Below are 25,930 nucleotides of genomic sequence, written 5' to 3'. Positions count from 1 at the left end.
AAATCATCAAAAAAAATAATGCAACATGGAGAGGAAATTGTTCATCCCCGAGACCATCACAACGGCACAACTACTTTGATCAATAATAACAACAGAAATAACATGAATGCACCTACGAATTATACGGATGAGAACACTCGGATTATTCATCACGATGAAAATTATCATCCAGTACTGGATAAGGTCGAGGAATCTGATCATGAAGGCTCGCATGCATCGGAAAAAAGTTGGACAGGCGAAGATGATGAATTGTTTGATCAGTTAATCTTGGATTTGTCCAATTCGCTCCAAGAAAACCATGATGTCAATGGTGAGGATGGATTTGAACATACTTCTGTTAAAAAGCTGAGAGAAACATTAAATCAACAATTTATTGCTGAATTAAAAGGAACTGAAAATCCTGCTTCAGAAGTGAAAACTGAGGAAATAGATGATGAAAATATTACAGAGCATGGGAGTGTACAATTTAAAAATTCTACGACTCAAGATGACAAGTTAACATACCAAGACAATATAGAACAACAATCAACACGAGAGAGTGCTGAATCTAATGCTCCTAAAGAATCATTTAGAGAATGGTTAGAAATGAATCGAAAGGTCATTGATTTAGAAAGAGAATGCGAGTCATTAGAAATTTTGGAATTATTTGTTCAACATAAGGAACGAGAGTTTTTGAAAAAAATAATTTCTCACTCAAACCAAGACTCTACGATTGTTGACAAGTTATTCTTCAGAGACGCTAAAAGAAAACCAACATCTAAAGAATGTGTAAACCATTCTAAAAATGATATTAATGATGATGCAAATTCTTGCAAAAAAGAACTACAGAAAAATCAAAACTGTAGGTTGTTTAATTGTCAATTTTACAAGCCATCGACACAATGAAAATACTAGACAGAATCAAAGCTAAATCTGAAACTTTTACAAAATATGTTCTTATTTCGGCCGCAAATTATTTTTTACCAATCTCTTCAATTCATAAGAATGCCAAAAACGAAATGATTTCCTCACTATCGAATGAATCACATCTAATAACAGGAGACACCTCATCATCAGACGAGGAGGACAATATACGAAAAATACCTAAGCATACCCAAAAACGTTCCATTATAACCTTTAACACAACATCGTCAACCAGTGCTCCCACTGTTCAGCGTACAACCAATGTTAATGTCTATCCAACAAACCAATTTCTTGATAAGTACCATGAAGGAGTTGATTATTATGACACTTTTAAAGATGTGATTGTGGGAGGTGACTTGGAAAATGGAGGGCCCGTTAAAGCTGTCGCTCTCATCTCTGAACAAAATCTCCAAAAGAGAGTTGAAACTTTGTTTGGGATAGACATGTCAGAAGAGAGTTGGATTCACTTCAAAAATTATATTCGAAAACTTGTATTGGATCACAACAATGAGGATATTATCACAACTAGCGGAAAAAACATAACACACCTAACCGAAAAAGAAACTGAATATTTGAAGACGATATATCCTCTCAACAATTCGGACCACTCGACTCAAGAAGCAATTAAATGGAATAAGCCTCCTGAGGACTCAAGTAATAGGCGAAAAAACACAAACAATTCTTCAAGAATAAGGTCATATATCGCAAATATAAGAGCTCTCAAATTACTTTATGGAGTATCTGGTTATGGCGAGAGCTTACTATCTGACTCTTTTCCTCCACTTTACTCTCCAGAAAATTTTTCGATTATTTTCTCAACAAATTCCACAGATGAAGAAAAAAAGACAGCCATTGAAAATGAAATAAGAAATCTTGAAATTAGACAGGTGAACTCTTCTTCTAAGGAAGAATTTGAATGGATACAAGGTATCATCAAAAAATTGAGAGAGAAATACGCAAATATTGCTTCAAATATTTTGTCAAAGCCTTTAGAACTTTCTGAAGAGCACTGGAAAGAGCTTGATGAATTAGTTGACGAGATGGATCGAAAAATTCAAATATTTAACACAAAATATGAAGAGTCATCTATTATCGAAATACCTAGTGACCAATTTTCCAAGCCAAAGATCGATATCAAAGAAGATACAATTTCAACTGTTGTTCCTTTAGAAAATACCTACACAAATCAAACGACGAGCCCTACCTCATGGAAAACACCTCTTTCAACCTCCAATGCACTCTCTGTCGATAGCAGAGATCTCGCCAAAGCAGAGATGGAAGAAATTAGAAGTCTTATCGCCGAGAAAGGTTTTTCCATTGAAATGCCTTCACAAAGCACCGAGAGTATGTCCTTTAAAAAAATCGAACAACTTACAAAGAGAGACACTGAATGGCGCAATATTGACGATTTCACTACACTTCCATTCACGAATGAACAACATGTTTTTGGTTCCAAAATTTACCCTATCAAAGAGATGGCACAGATGCTTAACAAGTTTAAGAATGGAGTTTATAATAGTGTAAAGGGCTTCAAAATTTTTGGGGTGTCACCGAGTGATAGTTCAAACAAGTATGACTGGGACGTTGGAACGAGATTGAATGCTGATAGAAAAGCCCTAGTTTCTCCCTATGGAATTAATTTGGAAGCATTCTATAATTTTATTTTCCAAAAAACACACCTCTCCACAAAACATGCATTAACAGAAACCAAGAAAATTGCCAGTTTTTTCTTTACTGATCCTCTGAATGTTGACGAAGAAAAACAACAATCACTGAGCAAACTCGGATTAAAAATTAGGAACATGTATCATGCTGTCATGAAGTCAGATTCCTCCATTGGAAACATGATTTTGAATGCTATGAATCACTCGAGGCTGCGATCATACTACATGTCAGATAGCGAAAAAAAGAAGTGGATAGAGAATGCCGATAAAGTGCAATCAGAAAATGAACAAATGAACAAATTAGTACAAGAGGGCATCCAAAAGGAAGTTCAACAGTCGTACGATACCGGATCTACGTATTATTTACAAAATACGTTCCAAATTGATAACAAAATTTGGGAGCCTGTGGACTTAGTGCATTTTGCTGTTGGAACTGATGTTTTTAAGATTGTAGAGACTCTGAAACGTGATGCCATGCAAGAGGCGTTTCAACAGTTGAAAAATTTAGGAATCAACATTCCTCACAACTGTACTGTGGAGGATTTTATTTCTCTTCGAACATCGAATACAGCAACTGACGCTCAGAATAGCTTTCTTCTTCCAAGAATTCATGAAATTATCCAAGAGCGATTTGATAAGCTGTCACTACTGCACTTGGAAAGCTCAGTATTACAAATTGAATCAGATCTCTCCTCTAAAAGTCTTTCTGGATTGGAGCCAACAGACAGCGAAAAAAAGAATCTTACGCTTCTCAAAGAAAAATTAGAAATAGAAAGAGAACGACTGAAAAACATTCCTGATACAGCATCTACCATAACTCCTTTGGAACAAGCTCGATTGGAAAAATTAGGTATTTATCAACAATCACTTAAAGCAATTACTGTGAAATCTACCAAAGAGCAGCTGGATCGTGAGAAAGAATTACTGTTAGAACGAGAATTTAGAATATTAGACCAATTATTGGACCAAATGAACAGAGAACAGAGAAGAGAATTGCTTTCTATTCGATCCAAAGATAACAGTGCACTTGCATCGCTTCAAAAACATCAAGAGGCAATCAAAAATTATGCAAGATTACGATCTTATTACAATCAAATTGCAAGAAAGGACTCCACATTAAGAGAGTGGCAATCATTGACACTCAAAGAAAAGGTAGCTTTTGAAAAAGAGTTTAAAAAACAAGCAAAAGGAGAATACGAAGATATCGTACAATCGGTCACAAGAATGATGCAGAGTAGTCAGTTTGCTGAGACTTTTTCTTTTGTTGCATCAGGATTAGCGAAAATGATTGCAGATAAGAAGAAACAAAACACAGAGTTGGAGAAGGTTCTACTCGCATCGTTAGACAACGAAAGGCAAATTCTTGAAAGCTTTACAAAAGACTTTATCAAAAAGAATGGAATCGATCAAAGATATCGAGCAAAGCAATTGGCCAAGTTTAGAAAACTCGATCCATCAGAAAAGAGATTAAGGGAAGTGTACAATTATGATAATTATGACTCCTCCATAGTGTCACAACCCTTATCGAATAGCCCAACTCAAAACACTCCGAAAACAAAAGTCGGAGAATCTTCTCAAACCATACATGAACTCAAACTTGTTGAAGAATTAATCTCCAACGAGTTCACACAAGAAGAAGTTCAATCTTTGGTTTCACATCACAACGAGATACAACACAGTACGAAAAGAGAACGAATTAATTTATTAAGCAAGTTTTCCTCCAAATCTACAGACAACCTTCTCGTTATTCAAGACACGGAACAAGATCCAATCTTTAGCATTCTCAACATGAAGCCATCCGAGTATTTGACATTGGCACAACAAGAACTCTACAGAAAATTATTTCATACTCAATTTTCATCACGTCTCACACAGTGGAGAAGCAATACTGAAAAATCGATTGAACTCTCCGTCTCTCCTCACTTTTTGAAGAGTGACCATCCTCTCGCGGTCAAAAACTCGATCATCAATGACTATGATGGCTTTGTGTCCAAGTCACTTCCTTACTCCATGAATGACAAGAATGAACAGTTAGCATCACCACTCTTTTCATCGACTAGCACTACGATCAACCTTCAGGAACCAATCTTTCCAGAAATCAAATGGAATGGAAGTTACAAAGATTTACAACTTGTCTACCTTAAACTCCAACTCGAGCGGTCGCATCGTCCGCACTACACACGATCCATTCTCGAATTTCACAATGCCAATACACCTGAACGATTTCTTCAACGATCGTTCTGGAAAGGTGTTTGGATGTTACCTGAATCATTGTCCAACTTTATTCACACCTCTCAACCACATCCCATTCTCAAATTACTTCCTCCTCCTCCACCCAAAAAAGTCGAAAAGAAACCTCCTCCTCAAATCAAACCCTCAGAGCCGCCACCTGTCATTACGCCAATCATTCCAACACTACCAGTGCCAACCATTCAAACTCCACCACCTCCTGTGACACCAACTATGATTCCACCACAAATGCCATCCATTCCTCGAATGGTAGTTCCAGTGCAACGAGTGCCACCACCTCCTCCAACACCACCTCTCATTCAACCACCCACACAACCTTCAGTCATTCCACAGAGACAAGCAGTGACAGTGTCTCAAAATCCAATTTATCCTAGATATTTATTGAATGACTTGAATCGAAGACTGTTCCAGTGAAATGAGAGATGGTCATTGATAAACTTTAATTAAGGAACTAACGGATTGGATTTCAGTAATACTTTATTAAGGACGAATGTTCATGTCCATGATTACAATGTACTATGCGTCAACAACTTTCAACTTTCACACCACTCCTCTCCTTTTTAGTCCCCATTTTCTTTCACGCCCATTTTTCGCTGATTGTAATTTTTCAACACTCATTGTTGATGATTCAAAAGACTGGTTTTCACTCCGGTCGGATGCTATTCTCTTTATCTCTCTCAAAAAAAACAAATCACACACACTTCCCAATAATTGATTCGAAGTATACTTGAGAAGATGAAAAGTCTATTGTTGATGACTTTCTTCGTCGTAATGACCATGACCCTTCTTCTCCGACAAGAACATCACCATGTGGAGGCCACTCTCGGTTTGGATCTTTCCTACTTCCAGGGAGATGTTCCACAAAGCAGTTGGAATTGTTTGAAACAAAACGGTAGAGAATTTGCAATTATTCAGGCACAGACTCAATCTGGACATGTCAATCCCTATATTGTGAATGATATTAATCGTGCAAAGGCTGCTGGAATTCAATATGTGGATATTTACATCTTTCCGAATGTGAATATGGATCCAGCAGAACAAGTGAGAAATACTGTTAATTTTGTCAAACAAAATGGTGGATCATTTGGTCAGATTTGGATTGATGTGGAGGGACCACAGTAAGTTGACTCAATTCTTGTTTGAAATTTCACAAATTCAAATTTGATCGCTCGCACGTGTGTCAAAACATTTGTTGATCTCGTTTTTCACACAAATTGATTGTGTGGTGTTCTTTCATTGAAATGATTATTCCATTCATACAGATACTGGTCAAGCAATTGTAATAACAATGTTGCTTTCATTTCCAAGATGGTCAATGCTGGACATGCTGCTGGTTATCCAACTCATATTTATACTTCAAATTCTCAATGGAGTCCAATTACTTGTGGAAGCACTGCATTCTCACATTTGCAATTGTGGTATGCTCATTATGATGGAAGAGCATCTTTTGATGATTTTTATGCATTTGGTAAGTGGTTGTGACAAATATTTAGCAGTAATTGGAATTTATGCTTGAACAATATGTCCAATCCACCCATGCATTGGCGTTACTGGAATGTCTAATTCTCAATTTATAGGGTATGTTGAATTGATAGTTTCTTTTTCGTGACAACGTTTGATTAACCTGTCCATTCACTTTTGCATGAATAGAGGTTGGACTAGACCATCAATCAAGCAATATCAAGGAACTACTAACATTTGTGGTACTTCCATTGATGAAAACTTTTATTAAAAAAGAGCAATTAATTAGGCCTGAAACATTCAAACTGAGTGTTATGAATACTAATAAACTTTGGCTCTTTTTGGAATGAACAACAAATTGAACCAAGAGATCCCTACCTTGCTCAATCTAATTCAATTCACAACAAGTCACAATTTAATAATTATTGGATTTATTGGATGAGTCGGAAAACAAGACAATGAAATCGTTTAAAAGTCATCATCTTCTGGAACAGCAGTTTGTTCAGCTTTTTTCAATTCTTCTTCGTATTGTTTCATGGCATTCATGTCAATAGCAACTTCAGGTGGAGCCATAGCTGGTTCTTCGGAGAGTTGGAGATTTGGATCACCGACAATCTTTCTAGCCAACCACAAGAATGGCTTTTCAAAGTTGTAGTTACTCTTTGCTGAAACGTCATAATATTGAAGATTCTTCTTTCTGTGGAAATTGATGGACTTTGGTTTCACCTTTCTGTCGGCAACATCGACCTTGTTACCAACCAAAACAATTGGAATGTTTTCACACACTCTCACAATATCTCTGTGCCATGTTGGAACGTTCTTGTATGTAGCACGTGAAGTAACATCAAACATAATGATGGCACATTGTCCTTGAATATAATAACCATCTCTCAATCCACCGAATTTTTCTTGACCAGCAGTATCCCAAACGTTGAAGCAAATAGGACCTCTGGTAGTGAAGAAAGTCAATGGGTGAACTTCAACACCGACAGTAGCAATATACTTCTTTTCGAATTCACCGCTCAAGTGTCTCTTAACGAAAGTGGTCTGTTGTTGTAAAAGGTCATCCAAATATATTTTGAGTCATTCAAGATGAGAAGGTTGATGAGGGAGAAAATTGGTCATCATCACAGAAATTTGTCATCATTATTTAAAAATCCGCAATTATAGCAGTGCACCATCATTGTTTCATATTCGGATTGAACAATATCTTCATCAAAAACAATGAAAAGAATTCTTCTACATACCTTACCAGTACCACCATCACCAACTAACAAAAGCTTAAAAGTTGGAATTTGATTCTGCATTTGTGGATCCATGCTGAATGTATGCGAGAGAGAGTTGTTGCGTTATTTTTTTTCTGCACAAAAATTCCTGAAGCAGGCCTTTTATTGTTGCCTTGAGCGAAGGTTTCCCGCCAAAAAAATTCCTTGCAGAGGAATCCTTCAGAAAAGCTGGGCGGAAAAGTTTCAATAATTCTCTTGAAGCTTGTTGTCATTCTTTGGAAAGAAGTTTTGACACATTTTCAAAGCCAACCAATGCAATAGTGGACGCAAGATGTATGAAATGCTATTCTGGAATTTCGAAATGAAACCGTTCGGAGCCTTTGGTCCATGGAACTCCGGAACCTACTAAATTCCATTGATTCTCTGCGAATCTTCCAAATACTTCTCCATTACAAAAAAAAATGACAAAACTATCACAGCTGCTGGAGAGTCATTCCAGAGCTAGTGCTTGTCTCGTGAGCCTTTGGCTCATTCTCGTTCTCGTGATGTTTACCCAAATCGAAGCACAGAATGGTGCAAAAGCATTTTTCGAGACTTGGAAACAACACAAGAGAGGTGGAACAATTCCGAGCATGTTGTCGGGTCAAAAGTCTGAAGGATTGAAATTTAAGGATGGCAAAAGTAGTGGTGATGATCGAGTGAAATTTACTGAAGAAGACAATCCTTTTAAATATAGTGGATTTATTGAAGTAAATTCTACATATGGTGGACAAATGTATTATGTTTTTATGGAAGCACAAAATGGAAATCCAAATGCCCCTGTGATTGCTTGGTAGGTTTTTTATTTGGTGATGATCCTTTTGGACTTGCGATGTGCCATGAAACATAATTTTGAAATGGTTCTTTCATGTTATCCAATGATGATGACACTTTTTTTCTTAATTTTTAGGTTCCAAGGAGGCCCTGGCTCAGCAAGTATTTTGTAAGTGACACGATATTTTATCAATGACTGATCATATGTTGATGATTTTATCATTCCAGTGGTTGTATGTATTCTGTGGATTTTAGGAAATATTGACTCGTTTTTCTTCATTTTATTCTATTAGTATTTGTGGAGAATGGACCATATCTAGTGGATCCAACCACTTTGGAATTGGTCAAGAATAAGTACACTTGGAATGCAGATCATCACATGGTATGTGACATGTTGAAAAGATGTGAATTTATTTTTTAACAATATATCCTTATTTTGAATCATTTTAAAGATTTGGATTGATAACCCATTGGGAAGTGGATTCTCTCATGTCAGGTCTCCAGGTTATGTTCATTCAGAAGACCGAGTTGCCAGCGAGCTCCATATCTTTTTGGTAAAATTTTTCCAATTGGATTTTGCTGCCAAATACAAGTCAAATCCATTATTTTTGTTTGGTGAATCTTATGCTGGAAAGTAGTAAGTAGACAACTTCTGGTTGTGTGTCATGATTTATTCGAATGTATCTGATTCAACACTATGAAAATAGTATTCCCTCAATTGCATACAATATTATGAATTCAGGTTTTCCAGTTAATCTTGTGGGTATTGGAATTGGTGACGGTCTTACACACCCTATCGATCAATTTTCTACCTACGATAGTTTCTCATACAGTGTCGGATTGATTGACCAAAAGCAACAGCAAATCGTTCAACAATTTCAAAATCAAATGATCAAATTGATTCAAGCTGGTCGATATTCTGAGGCCATGGATGTCAACAACAACATGACTAACTACGTCATTGGCCAATGTAGTGGTGGAGTCAATGTTTATGACATTCGAACCTATGGAGATTATGATATTACTGCTTATATCAAATATGTGGAACAACCCTATGTGAAACAATTAATGCACACGGTTGGTGTGAAATATTATGACTCTAATCCAATAGTTTGGAATAATTTATATGCTGACATTGCAAAGTCTGTTCGTTACAAAGTGGAGGCCTTACTCGATTGTCCAACCAGAAAAATTCGTGTCTTGCTTTACAACGGTCAATACGATTGGTTAGTGAATTACATGGGTGCAGCAAAATGGATTGATGGAATGAAGTGGCATGGTAGCAAAGGATATTTGAATGATGAAGGTCTAGGAAGAAAACCATGGACGATCGATCAGCAAGTCGTTGGATATGTTCATCAATACGACAATTTGATTCAAATTGTTGTCAATGGTGCAGGACATCTCTCACCCATGAATCAACCTCGAAATGTCTTGGAAATGATTCGAACCTTCACAAGCAATCGTGATTTTTAAACAAAATCCTTTGTGTTCGAACTGATGAATCAATCTATTTATGAAAGCGCATGTTGTGGTCTGATCAGACATGAAAATAAACGCCTACTATTTATTTATCCATACAGTATGAATTGTAATCTGTTAATGGTTATTAATGTTAATAATATGACACATTGTATGACAAGTAGTTACCAGTCCCTTAAATGTGAATCCTCACCTCCATGTGTTCCCAACAATATCAACAACAGGTATTCTTGGAAGCAGAGTGGTCATCTTTCTTCGATCACTGCTTCTTGCAGACAACCCAAAAGTGTTGTCGCCATGAAAATGAGCGAAAGGAGACCTAAAAAGGTTTCAAAATGAGAAATTTCCGAATCGTGATGGAAATATGAAAGCGAAAAAATTGACAAAAAAAACTCACAGATTAATATTAATTACACCGTTGTCAAAAAGCAATCATCATCATCATCAACGAGAAAAGACCACCTTCTCATTGAGTCATCATCGGATTAGAATTGGATTGGGTTTTAGGAGGATTCAATTTGATTTATTGGTCCTCAACTAGTACATCTTTCGGATTGAAAAAAGTTCGGTTCAGGATTGAATTATCATCATCACAAGTAACTTATACTAATTACACCACTCTAATCACTTCCGATACAGAACAAAAATTGTATTCATATAAGTCCACTCAAACATAATTACACCCGTACATAACAAAATTCTTGCAAGAATTCGAAAAGGAACACAAGGCTTACTTTGATCTTACATTTGCATTATGCAATTCAAGAGAGATGAACTTCTCAGATCTACCTTTTGAAGCGAAATGCCATATATTCTCATTTCTAGATTATCTAAGCTTTATTTTGCAAAAAGGACTTTGTTTGAATAAGACCTTTTGTAGGAGTTTACTTTATGCAATTGAGCCACCAAAGAAATTATTGTTTGGTCCTCTTCCGAAGCGTGCTGCAATTCCGATTCAAACAAGCGATGATGATGAAATTGATGGAGAATTGGACGAACAAAATCGTCATTCTAGAGTCATCACATTCCGGTATGCCGTTATTGATGGAAGTCAGTTTTATGATAGAATTACAAACATTTTACTACCAAAATATTTGAAACCAATGTGTTTTAATAAGACAATCACCTATTTAGACATTCACACCATTGGCTCGAAATTGACCATGAAACAAACCATTGATATTTGCAAAGAATTTCCAAACCTCACTCAAGTTCACTTTATTAATCATTTTCCAACTCTATCAAAATTGAAATCGTTTATTTTAGACTCGCTGTATCCTCAATATTGTGCACATTTGAGAGTTATTGACATAACATCGGGAGAATTAGCGTCACAAAATCAAACTGTTGGAAATACTGTGAAAAAGAAAGTAACGCCTATTCAACGGTTACGATCTGAAGAAGATTTTCCTGCAATCGTTGATTATGCACTGCTAGTACTTCCCAATACAGCTTCTGCATCAGGGACAACCTCCTATTTAAAGATGAATGATGAACAAACATTGACGTTTCTCAAACAACTTATTGAAAAATACTATGTGCCAATCAATACATGCATTCAAGGTAAATACACCTTTCTATCAGGGGCATGTCACAACAGCCATTTCGAATGCATTAAATATTTACTAAATTTTGGAGCAAACCTAAGGCAAAATCGCTCCAAATCGAAGGATTCAATCAGTAGAAGCATATCATTGGACCTGATGAATATTGCCGAGAGCTCAGAAAAAGAGCTACTCTTACTGAGATCACAACCTAATAGGGCTCTGTATTTTTCGTTTAAGAGGAATTTTTGTATTGCTCCATTAGTAATACTTCAAAAAGAGAATATTATTGATTACCTGATTGAGAAGGGCATTACACTGTGTGAATATCAAATCGCATCCATCATCCAACATTTGAGAAGATCACTGGCTAATTTATCCTTTGCCACTCCAGAAATGAAACTCAAAATTATTGATAAGAAGAAAAAGCAAGAACAATTACTTTACAAAACTCTTAACAAACTCGAACACTTTTTATTTACGTTTTCAGATGTTGATATGGAAACGGGTTCGAGTCCCATCCATCAAATTTTAGATTATACCTCACTGAGAATAATACTCCACAAAATGGGCCTTCACTCACTGCAAAGCTCACCCGATGCATTGAGTAATGAGGTTGAACAAATCATTAACACAACCAATAAGTGTACAGGTGCCTCAGTGATTCACATGTTGTGTGCGAGTTCTTCTTCTCTTTGCAAAGTCTATCAACCCACAAGTATTTCTGAAATTATTAATGCCCTCTCTGTATATAGTAATTGCACGAACGAAAATTCCAATTTTCCTTTATCACCACTCGACACAGAAATATTTTCAAATATTCAAAATTTTCATCACTTTTTGAAAGCACGGCTGGATATTTATGATTTGAATGGAATGATGCCCATTCATTTGTGTGTGGATATGGAACGATACGATCTAGCCAAAGAATGGCTTAAATGGAAACCAGAACACGCACTCTTTCTCACGAAAAACACGAATGAATCAATTTTACACATTCTTGTAGAGCAATTTACACATACCATGTTTGATTTAAGCGCCTCAAGTAGCGACGATGAAGCAAGTTATAGAAAATGCATGAATAGTCATGTTGTTTTAGAGTCACCTGCCTCTCCCAGCGATTTATCATCAATCCCTGAAGTTTTGGAAGAGAATTTACTCGAGCAGAGACGAATTGAACTTCAAGAGAAGGAACGAACTTGCAAGCTCAACAAAATTCTTTCTCTCATCAAATTTATTGCCACCGGCTTGAAAATCAGTGAAGATGAAAGGAGGAAAATCTTCATGGTACAGAATGATTTGAATATGACCATTCTTGATAATATTCACTCCTCGTTTGACGAATATATCACAGAAGAAGCAACTGATCATGAAGAGTACAAACACTACAAGGAGTACGTGAATGAGGTTTTATCCTTGCTGGAAAAATAAAATCAATTCTTGAACTTGGATTCAAGGTTTGGCTACGTTTTATTGATCTATCTACATTCACTTAATGCTTGTTATTGTTTTTGAGATGATTTTCAAACTTGGCTTTCTCATCTTCGTTCAAGCAATAGATATCCAAGTCAAAGGTGTGAAGAGAAAAGTTTTTAGAGAGCGAAGTAAGGATCTTTCTCGTACCACCAGCCGAGAATGATGTACCCATAAGATTAAGGCTCTTTAAAGTCTTATTTTTCTCAAGTAATTCGCATAAAGATGGAACTGAATCATCAGTGATGAGAGTATTGTTTGACATATCCACTGTTGTGACGCTTTCATTCTTGGCAAGTGCGGAGAATATGGCTTTGGCAGTATAATCATCACATCCCTTGTTTGACATTTCCAAGCTCTTCAAATGTGTTGATTCTTCCACCACTACACCAAGATCAATTACCTGTTGTCGCTCTAAATCTTTAAAGTCACAAACCACTGCTGAAAATTCCAACTCTGTTATCGATCCATCTTCAACACCATCAAGTATATCTTCAAGCTCTTGTACAAAAACGTATGACTTGGTCGAAGTAACAGAAGACTCACTCATAGCAGGTGATAGGCCTTCTTCAATTTGGGCTTGTGAAGAGGTTGGTGGCATCTGTGGTACGGTGTCAACTTGAATGGATGGAGGTGCATTCTTTTTTGAATTCTTTAACTCTTGTTCAAGAGTGTCGATCTTTGTCAAGAGTGCGTTCTTTTCTTGCTCGAAATCTTGTTTGAGCTTTGATTCCTTTGCGAATGCTTCTTTTAGCATATCTTTCACTTTTTCGTGCTTTTCATTCAATTCTTTCAACTCGATAGCTTTTGAATTATTTTTTAACTCTTGTTCAAGAGTGTCGATCTTTGTCAAGAGTGCGTTCTTTTCTTGCTCGAAATCTTGTTTGAGCTTTGATTCCTTTGCGAATGCTTCCTTTAGCATACCTTTCACTTTTTCAAGCTTTTCATTCAATTCTTTCAACTCGATAGTTTTTGCATCAAGATTACCATTAAGGTTCTTGACTTCTTCTGAAAGTTGTTGCTTCTCCTTTGAAAGACTGTCAACCTTTTGAGCCAATTCAGTATTATTGTTATTGTGAGTTTCTAATTTCTTGGTCAATTCAGCAACATTATGGCTTAATTTCTTATTGCTATCTTCCAATTTTGAAATTTCTGAACTCTTTTTGGAAAGTTCCTCTTCAAGTGAGGACAACTTTTTAGATGAATCAGCCTCTGCTGACGAAGCGAGGCTTTTTTCCTTTTCTAGTTTGGTAACTTGATCTTCAAGATGGGATTTCTCTACTTTCAAATTCTCCAATTCGGTTGTCAATTCTTGAACTGTACCTTCAACTCTCTTCAAGCTTTCAGCAGCTTTCTTTTCTTGTTCTTCAAGAGTGGATTGAGCTTTTTGTAAGGCGTCTTTGGCTGAGGCTAAATCTTGCTCATGTTTGTTCAATGTGACCTTGAGTGTCTCAAGCTGCTCATTAGATGAAGAGGACGCTGATTCGACAGCCTTTTGAAGTTGTTGAATTGTTCCCTCTTTTTCAGAAAGGTGTTGTTCAAGAGTTTTGATTTGAGTGTTTTTATCCTCTTCCAAGCTCTGTGCTTTCTTTATAGCTTCCTCCCTTTCAGTAATGAGCGTAGCCATCTTTTCATTGAGAACCTTGTTAGAATCAGTCAATTGTGAGATTTGTTTGGTGAGTTCTTCTTTTTCTTGTTGAAGTGTTTGAAGAGCAGAAATATTCTTGTTTCCATCTTCGAGTTGTTTTTGAAGGTTTTGGATGAGCTCTTGAGCTTTCTTGTGTTCTTCTTGGACTTGTTTTGCTTCGTCTTGATACTTTTTAACCTCTTCTTCTCTTTCACTGAGGGTGGTTTTGAGTGTTGCAACTTGCTTGGCGCTTTCATCCAACAATTCTTGGAGACGTTTAGTTTGTTCATTCAGTACCTTCTTCTCGGATGAAAGTGTGGCAATAGATTGCTTGAGTGTGTCCAATTCTGAAGTCAGTTGTTCGGATTGTTGGACCAACTTGGTCTTTTCTTCTTCCAAACTTGAAAGTTTTTGAGAAACAGAACTTGATTCGTTCAATTTGTCTTCGAGTGATTTGATATTCTTAATTGAATCATCAATTTGTTTCTTGGCCAAGTTTAGTTCTTTTTCGAGCGTTTCTTTTTCTTTTTGCATGGTTTCTTTAATATGCGCGAGCTCATTCTCTTTTTCTTGGATTGTTTTGAGATGTTGAGAGTTTTGTTTTTCGAACTCCTCTAATTTGGAGTGCAAATTGGTAAGGTTATGTGAACTAATATGTTTTTGAGATAACAAATCTTCGACAGTCTTGTTGAGAGATTCTACTTGCTTCTTTACAGCGTCATACTCTTGTAACAAGGTTTCCTTTTCCTGTTGAATTGTGCTCAATTGAGTGGACAACTCCTTTCCTGCGTCATCAAGTTTTTGTTCATATTCGTTCAAAGACTTTACAGATTCATCGAGTTGCTTCTTGAGAGAGTCTCTTTCAGATGCCATGTGCTCCCTCTCCTTAGAGGCTTCTTCTTTTACTTTGGAAAGTTCTTGATGGACGGTATAAAGTGTTTTGTTCAGCTCAGCGAGTGACATTTCCGAGGCCTTCAATTTTTCGTCAATTAACTTGATTTGATTGCTCTTCTCTCTAGATTCCTTTAGCAATGCATCCAACTTTTGGTTGTATTCTTGTTCCACCTTCTTAAGAGCGTCTTGTTGTCCACTGGAAGTCTCCTTAATAGAATTTTGCAAATGTTTAAGTTCATTCTCAAGGTTTTGAATGGTCATACTCTTTTCATCGTGTTGTTTCTTGATATTGTTCAACTCATTTTGCATCTTTTCCTTTGTTGAAATCAAAGACTCCAATTCAGAAGCCTTTTGTTTCAAATCTGAGCTCAATTTTGTCTTTTCATCTTCGAGCCTTTTCTTCTCATCATTTACTGCTTTCAAGTTCTTTTCAAAATCTTGTCTTTGCAACTTGGCCTCTTTTTCATAGTCTAATTTTACTTGCTGAACGTTCTCATTCATCTTCTTCTCCAATTCTTGCATTCTATTCATCTCTTCTTTCATCTTATTCTCCACTCTTTGTTGGATTCTCTGCTCCACCTCCGACTCGGCTTTCTTCTTTGCCTCTTCCACGAGCATGTTGGTCTTCTCTTCCAAGTCATTTTTTAATGTTTCAATTTCTTTAAAAGATTGTAACGATGATGAAGAAGCCTTTTCCTTCTCTTGTGCGAGTTTCTTATTCTCTTCCATCAACTCTTCTTGGAGTTTTTTGAGTTCATCCGAGAGAGTTTTGTTTTCCGAAAGGGCTTTGGTCAATTCCTTGTTGAGAGATTCTTCTTCTTTGTTCTTTTTTTCCTTGTTAGTCGAGTTGGTCGAGTTGTCGTTGTTGTTGGTGTGATTCGTTTGGACAGGTTTGGTCAGAAAAAAGTATAAATTAGCTGCTCCCACGGCAACAAGAGCGAGTAAAAGACCAACAATGGTATAATCGGTGGTCATTTTGTGTTATTATTATTGTTATGGTTTTTCTGATTTGTTGTGAGGAGTCTGTTTCATGTCAACAACGACAACAACAACCACAGCAACAGCCACACCGTTATCCATGCAACAAATAAAGTTGTCATCATCAAAAGTCCAAACATGTTTCCGTGTTTAACACAAGTATATATTCATTCATCATTAAATTCTTCTTCTCTCGGGAAACAAGCACTTTCACATACCTCTCTGAACGATAATTTTTTGAAAAGACAACCGAGTTGACAAGTGAAGGTCGTCATCGATGCATTCTCAATGTCCTATTCACACACACGCTTTGAAGGCTTGGGTGTGATCTTGACAACTACCCGTGTGGCAATTCATAGGAGGGGATGCTCAATTTACTGAAAAAGAATCTTCCTTTGTGTTGTACGCAAGTGGTGCATCAACAGATCGCACATGTCTTATTGCTCGATTCATAAATTTATATTTTAATAAAAAAATAAAGCGCCAACCATAACCGCGAACGATTTAAAGATCGGAAAACGTTCGTTCGATGTTGAACCCATTCGTTACTATTGACAATGCGAGATGAGAAAAATTGTTCATTTGAGGGTTGCAAGTACCCTTCAGTGGCGCATGCATCTCACTGTTCGTACCAAACTAGCAATGATTATCAGCTTGTTACATGCCAGTTACAAGTTATCCCTATCTGTAGTGATCTTGAAGACAACAAATGGTAAAAAGAATGAGCTTCAATACCCATCTTTTTAAACGCCGTCGTTCACGATTGGCAGACCCTAATTGCGAATAATGCTTGAGTGCTACAGCAATTTTATGTCAGCTCAAAGTACACACAACATTGATGTTCTTCGAATTTGTCAAGGTGAAACAAGGATCCTTTCTTCGAATTGGGGGATATAAGACTATTAAGGGACCTCCATCAACTTGTCAACATCACCCTGTTTAGTGCTGTAAAAGAACAATGAATTTTCAACAGTCGTCAAAAAAACCTATTTCATATTATTTTCCTCTGTTTGTATTTCTTTTCAAGTGTAAGACATCTTTGGGTCAAACAAAGACTTGTGCGATCAGACGCCACTACTTCTGAGACCAGCAGCATCCACGACGTCGTGGTGTGAATTGCTCATTGAACATTCCCAGGACTTTGTTCAAAACATACTATTACTTTAACTACCCTTTTCAACAGGCACTCGCTGTACAACTTCATCTCTCAACGATTTGCATCTCCTTGTCATTCTCCCTTTGAGAGTAATATCAAGAATAGAAAAAATGATGAGTAGTAGAAGTGCTGGAGAATTACAATCTTCTTCGACATCCATACAACCGCAGCATGAGGAACATGCATCATCTAGCAGCAGTAACAAACCTCATGCAAATAACAACAACAACATGCTCGTGTTGGGATCGCCCTCGCAGATAGAAAACACTTCCTCCTCAACGACTCATCCGCTTCTTAGTCATTCAACTCCTCCTCAGACTAGCTCTAATCATTACCATAATAATAATAACAACAATAACCTCATGATGATGGTGAACGTACAAGCGTCATCCATGCCTAGTTCTTCTCCTTTAACGACAAGTACTCATGCAGTCCTGATTGGAAGCTCCCCCATACCTCAACAACAGCCTTCTTCTTCGTCTGGATCATCATCACACCATCATTCTGAACAGAGTAGTAGCAATGGATCAGCGTCAACCTTGATAGCCAATACATCCTCTAAATCCTCAACGATCGCTCTTTCTTCTCCCTCTCCTCAACATGATGGATTTAATGATCATTCAAATTTAAAAGATGATCAAGGCAATAATTCGTTAATGGCGTCCTCTTCATCGTCCTCTGTTCAGAACCCAACCATCATCACATCGATCAACAACCAAACGACACCCACAAATGGTGGTGGGAACAGCACTATTGTTTCATTGTCGCCACAACCTAATAATGTCACTTCTCATCCTCAGTCAACGACAACAACATCTGAAAAAACGACAAAAACCATCCCCACAAATATGTCATCAACGCCGACTGGAACGCAAATTCCCATTCCACCTCCTCCGAATGTTTCTGCTCACTTGCTTCCTTACACGACATCAACAGGAAAAACACAGCTTTACAGTATTCCACCCCTCACTTTGTGTGTTTTAATGGACCAACTTGCAAACAAAATTCATCAACACTACAATCCATTAAAACCACAGGTAGAAACACGACTAATTCCCCGATCAGCATCAACAGCATCAAAAGAGCCAAATGATAAAGCACATCAAGACCAATTAATTTCCTCAAGAAACAACAAGAATGAAGGATCGTCCTCATTGTCTTCAACCAAGCAGCCAGAAACGCCTCCAGTGCAGGAAGATCTTCCTCAAACAGAACAAGTGCAAAAACAGGTTCCTTCAACAAGCTCTAGGTCTAGAAGTACCTCAACATCAAAAACAGCTCCTTCTCTCATAGATTTGCTCACAGAGGAATTTCATGCTAATCCTTCTGGGTACAACGACATTGCTCAAGCGACAAATGTTTTAATAGAATTTTTGTATGGCAATACCGACATGAAAGATCGTCGTTCGGTTCCGTCTTATCCCTCTTCTCAGCATTCATCTCCATTGTTTTTCACTCCGACACCATACACTTCAACTGTTTATTCCTATCCTTATCATCAGCCTCCTCCCATTGGATATCAGGTAATAACTGAACCATCCCAGCATCATGTTCAACATGTGCAACCTCCTCGTTCGATGCCTTCAACCTCCTCAACAGCTCAACCATCTAGTAAGGTTAAGACAACAAATGCTCCTAATGCCCCGCCCTCATTTCCTCCCCCCATTATTGTACAGCCTTCGTCAGTCAGCAACTTGGATCAAAATTCAAAACCATCAAGCTCTCCAATTCCTCCCTCAATTCAAACTTCTGCGTCTTCATATTCACCTAGTAAAGGGTTTGGTGATGAAAAATCCTCGAGCTCTTCAACACCAATTCGAATAAGATGCGCTCCTTCCACCACAAGCACCAACGAATCTCTTTCATCGAGTTTGTTTTTAAGGAAAGATGAAAGCGTGTTTGAGCCAAGCACAGAAGAAAATGTGAAAAAGAAACGTGGAAATAAGAAATCAAACGAAGCTGACACCACAACAGACGAGCAAGATTCAAGATTTTCATGTTATATTTGTGACAAATCTGTAGTGGACAAAAATACTAAGTACACATTAACATCTAATAACTATTCATCATTTGCAGAGGTGTTTCCTCATGTGAAAATACCAATGTATGGTGAATCTAAGCGAATATGCGCAAATTGTTATCACAAGAAATATCGAAATGCAAGGAAAAAGAAGGAACAAAGCGTTGAGGAAAAAAAAGAAACAACGACAAACTATTCAGTGCAACTATCCTATTTATTAGCTCCATCTTTACAAACAGACATGCACTCTGACAACTCTGAGCCAACCAACAATACCTTATATACGTGTTGCATTTGCTCCAAGTCCAGTACCTCTCCTTCTTTTGTAGACACAAATGCAATCAACTCTCAGAACTACCATGCCTATCAAAACACTTTTCCTCATCACCTTCCTCAACAATTTTCTCCTGATCGATTGATGCCAATTTGTGAATCATGCAAACAGGTGCATGAAAATGACAAAAAGCGCAAACAACCTCCCTCATCCTCAACAGAGAATGAAGCTTCTAAAAAACTCAAACAGTAAACCGAATTATTTCCATAGCGTGTTCCAACCGGACATATTTCTCAACTATTTTGATCAATTTGATCCAGTAGATCAGACGATGTTCCTATTTTCCATGATAAAAAATAACGAAGTTGCCTTTTTTTTTCAAAATGCGTGATTTTTGAAAATCATGCTCCCAAAACAATGCAAACAAAGATCCATCAGCATGAGAAAAGGTCAGCATCTACAACGAAGCATGTTCAACTCTCGAGATTATGGACAGAAGCTTACCAGTAGAGGAAGAAGAGAAGAAGTCATGTTGAGTTTGAGAATATGGGCATTAGTTATTGTTTCCATAATCTTGTTATCCGTGTTTCCAAGATTTCAAAATGTTAGCTAAACCTGCCTTCCTTGTTCTGAGTCAAGGATCAACGTCATTCTTTGGAAGGCCCATTCTCCAAAACAATTCATGAACAAATTGCAACTTTCCAATTTGTGGTATCACGAGAGAAAAAACATTGTTAATGAGTCTCACATGTCATTGACTGCGCAAAAAAGCGAACGAGGACATCTGGCAGAAAACACACTCAAAAAAACGCAACAACTGGAGCAAGAAGAACCTCTGGGTGAAGATACGGGATCTAACCATTGTCTGCCTACCTCTGGCCAATAGTTACTCTGCTTCGAACACACCTCACGGTATTTTAACATACTTCAACTTCTGTCAATTCCCATTTCGGTACACCTCCCAACTTCCACTCTCAACTGCAATTCTCTCTTTCAATTCTCTCCCGTAACTAACAAGTTCATAACTCTTGCACGTTAGAATCTTAAGAAGGAACCTACTCATTATTGGTATAGTTGACATTTAAGCACTTTGTCCACCACCCCATCACCAAAACGCGAAACGTTCAAACGCAAAAGATTTTCCTCTAGTTCCGTTCCGTTTCGCACCACCACTCGTTTGGAAACAGACTCGCAGTTCGGATAACACTTGTTCAATTTTCAGTTAACTTCAACAACAACCGTTCTCTCTCTCATACACACACCACCCTTCCCATCAATTGGTCATTAGCACCACCACCACAAAAAAAACAACTCAAACCTCTCTCAAAGAGAAGACCAGCTGGCTGTTCAAAAGAAGAACACAAGTTTGCGCACACCAAGTTCAATCTTTTTCAAATTTGTCCAAAAGACTCTTTCACCCGTGTGTATCCCCCATTGCTGCTATTCGGTGCGTACAAACAAGAGGTGCATCTCCAATTTTGGAAATTTCAAAATACACAAAAAAAAGCCTTACCTTAGAACCTGATCGTTGATATTTATTCTCTCCTATTACAGTAGTAAAGATGATGATGCATACCATGACGACTCCTCAAGTTTCCTTCCTTTCTCCTATTCATCATTCTCAACCTCATGAAAGCAAACATCACCTTCTTGCATCCTACTCTCAGAATCAAGCCTTAACAAGTCCACTTCCACAACAACGAACAATGATGATGCAGAGATCCATTCGGCAGCATTCTACAATAGAATCCACCAATACGAATACTCCTCCCTATCACCACTACCAAGCAAAGACGAGTCCATCTCACCACTCGCCAAACGGTGCCTCAAGTTTGAACACTCCCCACAATCACCACCATCACCACTCTCACTATTCAAACAACACGAATACTCATGTACATACCAATCCTTTTTCAATCTCTTCAGTCTCGTCGTCAAGCTCTTCTTCACCATTGTTGCAATTTGAAATCAACCAAGCTGTTGTCAGGTCTTCATCCTCTCCTAATACATACACTCCATTGTTACAACCTCAACATGTTGTAACAGAATCACCCACAATTGAAAAGCTTCCAAATTTGAATGAACTCATGAATGGTGAGAATCATTGGCCAAACCGACCACTGTTCGAACCACAATTTACCAAGTCACCCCCTCATCTGTTACCACCTCATGTGTCACACATGACCTCACCTCCACACTACCAACCAATGATTAATCAGCACCATGAACCATCTTCATCCATGCCTCAAAATCACAACTCATGCAGATCTCAACACACTTCAAATAGCAACGAATCACCCATATTAGAGGGTCTGGAAAGAAGAGTCTACATGCAAGAGCAAGAGATTAGACGTCTTCACAATGAGAATGCTGAGCTGAAAAGAGAACTCGAAAGATTGTATAGCGAAAATTCACCAAGATTAGGCTTGGACAACAGCCACTCGACATCTTCGAACAGATCGTCCAGAATGGCTGAGACATCACCAACATCTGTGAAGCAGTTAGCCTGTGATGGTCATGTATCCGCCTCTCAAATTAACACAAAAGAGAGTAAAGAGTGCTCGAAAAAGAGAAAGAGTTGTGATACCCTGACCAAACAGCCACCTCAAAGTAAGAAGCAAGTTAAGAGCGATATTAGAAATCCACAGCAACATCCAACAAGATTGAGAAATACTGGTCGAAGAGATGCAACAGTTGGAGATTTAGAAAAGTACACAGTGACATGGAAGGGAGAAAAATATGTTTTGGTTAACGCCTTCAAGAATCGAACTCAGATTTTGAATTATTATGTTCCACTCTTTGAGAATAATTTTCCAGACAAGGTTTGCAAGCTTGTGCTCTGTAATGATGAATACAAGACTTTGTCTACCCAGAATCCAGTCACTGTCGAGAAGAAGAAGCATGCATGGCGTGTTTCAGTTTTCACTATGGATTTCTATAACTTTGTCAAAAACTTTGATAAGAAGAACCTCAAAATTATTAACTCGTCTGCCGGTTTTATTCCAAATATTTACTTTGAAGAACCACAGCCATCTTCATCTACAGCAACCCCCACTACAGATGATGCGTCATCTTTAGGGACAAACTCTTCAACACAATCAACTCATCCCGCTCTTGTCACGACACCCACGACAAGCAATACCCAACTTATTGACATCACCACTCCAAGACCTATTGCCAACATCAACAACAAACAACCATCTCAATAAAGTTATATTGATATATAAATTGTCTTCCTGTGACAATGATTAAATGTGAAATGAGCTGAAGGCACTGGTCGTTTGGTTAAATCAATGATTCATGTCCCTAGATGAGATAGGAATGATCCCGGATTGTGTGTTTCAGGATTTCACCATTATCGTAATCAGTGAATCACAAATTTCACAAAAAAATTGTTTAAAATCCTCATCCTGCCACATCCTCTCAGTAACACACGCACAATAATATTGGACAACCGAGAAATTCGTACTTCGACGCCGCTGCTTCCTCTCCCTCCCTTCACGAGGAACGTGTTGTGTTCTTTATTTATTAAAATCATTTATCCGAAATCTTGTTTTAACACACAGTAAGTGCATCTCACACACATCATCAATGATGATGAATCAAATCTCATGAACACACGATTTCATCCTTTTGTTTTTAGAATTACAGTCCCGATGAGTAACATTTTACTTCAATTCACTGATCATACCATTGAATACCAACCCTCAACAAATAAGCCTTTATATGTTTTGTACCATATCAAATGTTCATATCGGACCAACCACAACTCAACCATCTCGTCTTATCCCACACGAGCAAATCAGGAGAGTTATACAGTTATTAAGAGGTATTCCGAGTTGTTAGAATTGCATAAAAAGATAATGAAACAGCTCGGAAAGAGATCATCATCATCAAGTAACAGTCCGAGAAAGGAAAAACATGGCTCTTCTCCATCAGCAACATTGCAAGAGGAGGGAATTAAATTTCCAGGAAAACTTTTATTTGGAAATTTCAAGGTGAGTGATATTCGTGTAATCTTGTGTCAATTTGTAATGTTTTATTATTGTACTGAATATTTCAATGTTATTTAAAAATTCTCTATTCAATGGAAATGTTGGTATTAATACCAATAATTGTTATTATGAACGAACAACACGTGAAACACAGGACGAAAACATTACCAAGAGAAAAGAAGAATTACAAAAGTATTTTGATTCTATTACTTCAAATCCAATGATCACACAAGACCCATTATGTAGTCAAATAATTTATGCCTTCTTCAGAAGAAATTTACAACGAGTTTCACCAAATGTTGTTTTTGGAGAATACTATGAAAAAATTGTTGAAAAGGTTAAGAAATTGGCAATCCCATTTGGCCCAATAAGTGAAAATGAGATGAATGCCATCATGACTCTCACAAGTCAAGTCTCAAAAGGTTATTCTGATTCTGTATTTCAAAATATTGATCAAATTAAGGGCTTGGAACATTTTCTTGGAAACAGTTTGGACAACACTCCCTCAAAAAGTGATGAAGACGATTTGGATGATTTGTATTTAATTGTGAATAGCTCTCCAAAAGATTCATTTGATGATGAAGAAAAGGGGAAAACAACTATTAAGAACAAAAAAAAGATGGCACCCGAGCCCAAGTCCATGTGGTTCAACATGCCAATCGAAAACTCTATCACTCCGTCATCATCAAATGAATCTCTTAATGGATCATCGCCAAGAAATACTCCAATATTTTCAAACGTAGGGTCAATATTCTCAATGGATTGGAATTCAGTTATTGCTGATTTGTGTCAAGCCATGAATAATTACAACAAAGCTGTTCAATATCCAAGAATGATGATGTACAAAGAGTGTTGTGAAATTTATGAAAAACTGAGACAAGAAAGAGAGTTGGCCTTGATATTAATCTTTAACAAGATGCAAAAACTCTTCTCTCAAAAGAATCAAAAGTTTCCAGAGCAAAGCAAAGCTTGTAAAAATTGTCTCTCAGCGCTGGCCCAAAATTGTGTCGATATGACATTGACGTTTGAAGAAATTTCAGAAAGCTTTGCCCTTTTGAAAAAATACTTTTCTGAGTTAGCCACCAAGAATCCAGCCACTCAACGTAAAGACTTTACTGACAATTTAGAAAGTCTGAAAGAAATTTTGCAAATTCTGCTCGAACAAGTGAAAAAAGGTCAACAAAAAATCACAACATTGCGACAAATCTTAAAAACACTCTTTGTGGTGTTTGATGACTTTTCCACACGAAAGTTGAGTGCATTTTCGCAGAGCCAAAATTCTCAAACTTCCAATGCTTCAACCACTTCAAGCAATGCTACTGGAGATAATGACATGGACGAACCTTTTCCAGTTTCATCAGAAGATTCCAACTCATACAATGTCTTGTGTAGAGAATATATTGAAACCTATTTATTACCATTTGCCTCCATGGGATATGTTTCTGAACTGTCATTCATGGTTCCAGATGCACTCAAATACTTTATCATTTACAATTGCTCTTTGAGAGAAAAGAGAATTCGAAGAATTTTAGCCAGCAGTCAAAAATCAGATTCAGATTCTAATCTCATGGATTCCCAAATGAAACAAGCTATGGAAAAATTATTTTCAGAGAAAATTCCACAAACCGATGAAACAAGAGACGCCATTGCACGAGCTTTTCAATCCGAATTACAAAGTTTAGGAAATTCAGAAATTATGGATCCTGAAGTACTACTATTCTGCATTCCTGAACCTCTGCATCGAACTTGTACATTATTTTCCATGAGATTCCTCAGTTGGGTGAATCAACTTGAAGAAATTGAAGGATTTCAATTTTGTAGACTTTTGCATGTGCAGTACTCGCGAACGACACAACAAGAACTGGAGCAGTGGAATCATATGGTTCACATGTGCCGTAAAATTCTTGACATTTTAGAACAAGCTGTATTGTGCTTTTCAGAACACTCACAAGACACAATCACAACAGATTTGAAAATTTCAATCACCTATGAGACGAAATCGAGATTGGATTTAATTTCAAAACAATTCTCTGGTTATGCAGAAAGATTACACTATTACAATAGTGAATCAAAAAGATTTCGATTACTATAAACATATCCATTAATTTTGATGGATTAATAAGTTTTATAATAGGTTTATTTAAGGGATTTTATCCTTCTTCAATGACAA

General features: G+C 37.3%; 9 protein-coding genes across 9 annotated transcripts; 7 read left to right on the top strand and 2 right to left on the bottom strand.

Annotated features, from left to right (window-relative positions):
• Window positions 1-18: 18 nt before the first annotated feature.
• FDP41_003946 (uncharacterized protein) lies at window positions 19-5,231 on the top strand (the record flags this gene model as incomplete). Its single annotated transcript, XM_044707306.1, has 2 exons — window positions 19-841; window positions 895-5,231. The coding sequence occupies 2 exons, from the start codon at window positions 19-21 to the stop codon at window positions 5,229-5,231; spliced, it is 5,160 nt and encodes a 1,719-aa protein (XP_044562006.1).
• Window positions 5,232-5,594: 363 nt separating this feature from the next.
• Window positions 5,595-6,628, top strand: FDP41_003945 (uncharacterized protein; the record flags this gene model as incomplete). The annotated part of the gene is made up of 3 exons (XM_044707305.1): window positions 5,595-5,935; window positions 6,080-6,285; window positions 6,468-6,628. 3 exons carry the CDS (start codon window positions 5,595-5,597, stop codon window positions 6,626-6,628), a joined length of 708 nt encoding a protein of 235 aa, XP_044562005.1.
• A 118-nt stretch (window positions 6,629-6,746) lies between these two features.
• Window positions 6,747-7,597, bottom strand: FDP41_003944 (uncharacterized protein; the record flags this gene model as incomplete). Its single annotated transcript, XM_044707304.1, has 2 exons — window positions 6,747-7,325; window positions 7,526-7,597. 2 exons carry the CDS (start codon window positions 7,595-7,597, stop codon window positions 6,747-6,749), a joined length of 651 nt encoding a protein of 216 aa, XP_044562004.1.
• A 368-nt stretch (window positions 7,598-7,965) lies between these two features.
• On the top strand, window positions 7,966-9,793 carry FDP41_003943 (uncharacterized protein; the record flags this gene model as incomplete). Its single annotated transcript, XM_044707303.1, has 5 exons — window positions 7,966-8,336; window positions 8,454-8,479; window positions 8,611-8,699; window positions 8,770-8,954; window positions 9,025-9,793. The coding sequence occupies 5 exons, from the start codon at window positions 7,966-7,968 to the stop codon at window positions 9,791-9,793; spliced, it is 1,440 nt and encodes a 479-aa protein (XP_044562003.1).
• A 776-nt stretch (window positions 9,794-10,569) lies between these two features.
• On the top strand, window positions 10,570-12,774 carry FDP41_003942 (uncharacterized protein; the record flags this gene model as incomplete). The annotated part of the gene is made up of 1 exon (XM_044707302.1): window positions 10,570-12,774. The coding sequence occupies one exon, from the start codon at window positions 10,570-10,572 to the stop codon at window positions 12,772-12,774; it is 2,205 nt and encodes a 734-aa protein (XP_044562002.1).
• A 61-nt stretch (window positions 12,775-12,835) lies between these two features.
• FDP41_003941 (uncharacterized protein) lies at window positions 12,836-16,312 on the bottom strand (the record flags this gene model as incomplete). Its single annotated transcript, XM_044707301.1, has 1 exon — window positions 12,836-16,312. The coding sequence occupies one exon, from the start codon at window positions 16,310-16,312 to the stop codon at window positions 12,836-12,838; it is 3,477 nt and encodes a 1,158-aa protein (XP_044562001.1).
• A 1,269-nt stretch (window positions 16,313-17,581) lies between these two features.
• On the top strand, window positions 17,582-20,017 carry FDP41_003940 (uncharacterized protein; the record flags this gene model as incomplete). The annotated part of the gene is made up of 1 exon (XM_044707300.1): window positions 17,582-20,017. One exon carries the CDS (start codon window positions 17,582-17,584, stop codon window positions 20,015-20,017), a length of 2,436 nt encoding a protein of 811 aa, XP_044562000.1.
• Window positions 20,018-21,342: 1,325 nt separating this feature from the next.
• Window positions 21,343-22,974, top strand: FDP41_003939 (uncharacterized protein; the record flags this gene model as incomplete). The annotated part of the gene is made up of 1 exon (XM_044707298.1): window positions 21,343-22,974. The coding sequence occupies one exon, from the start codon at window positions 21,343-21,345 to the stop codon at window positions 22,972-22,974; it is 1,632 nt and encodes a 543-aa protein (XP_044561999.1).
• A 447-nt stretch (window positions 22,975-23,421) lies between these two features.
• FDP41_003938 (uncharacterized protein) lies at window positions 23,422-25,852 on the top strand (the record flags this gene model as incomplete). The annotated part of the gene is made up of 2 exons (XM_044707297.1): window positions 23,422-23,763; window positions 23,915-25,852. 2 exons carry the CDS (start codon window positions 23,422-23,424, stop codon window positions 25,850-25,852), a joined length of 2,280 nt encoding a protein of 759 aa, XP_044561998.1.
• Window positions 25,853-25,930: the final 78 nt, after the last annotated feature.

Source organism: Naegleria fowleri (genome assembly GCF_008403515.1).
Source record: "Naegleria fowleri strain ATCC 30894 chromosome Unknown tig35, whole genome shotgun sequence".
In the NCBI taxonomy this organism is placed as follows: domain Eukaryota; phylum Heterolobosea; class Eutetramitea; order Acrasida; family Naegleriidae; genus Naegleria; species Naegleria fowleri.
The sequence above is the reverse complement of the archived record's forward strand: the minus strand, read 5'-3'. Positions and strand labels throughout refer to the sequence as shown.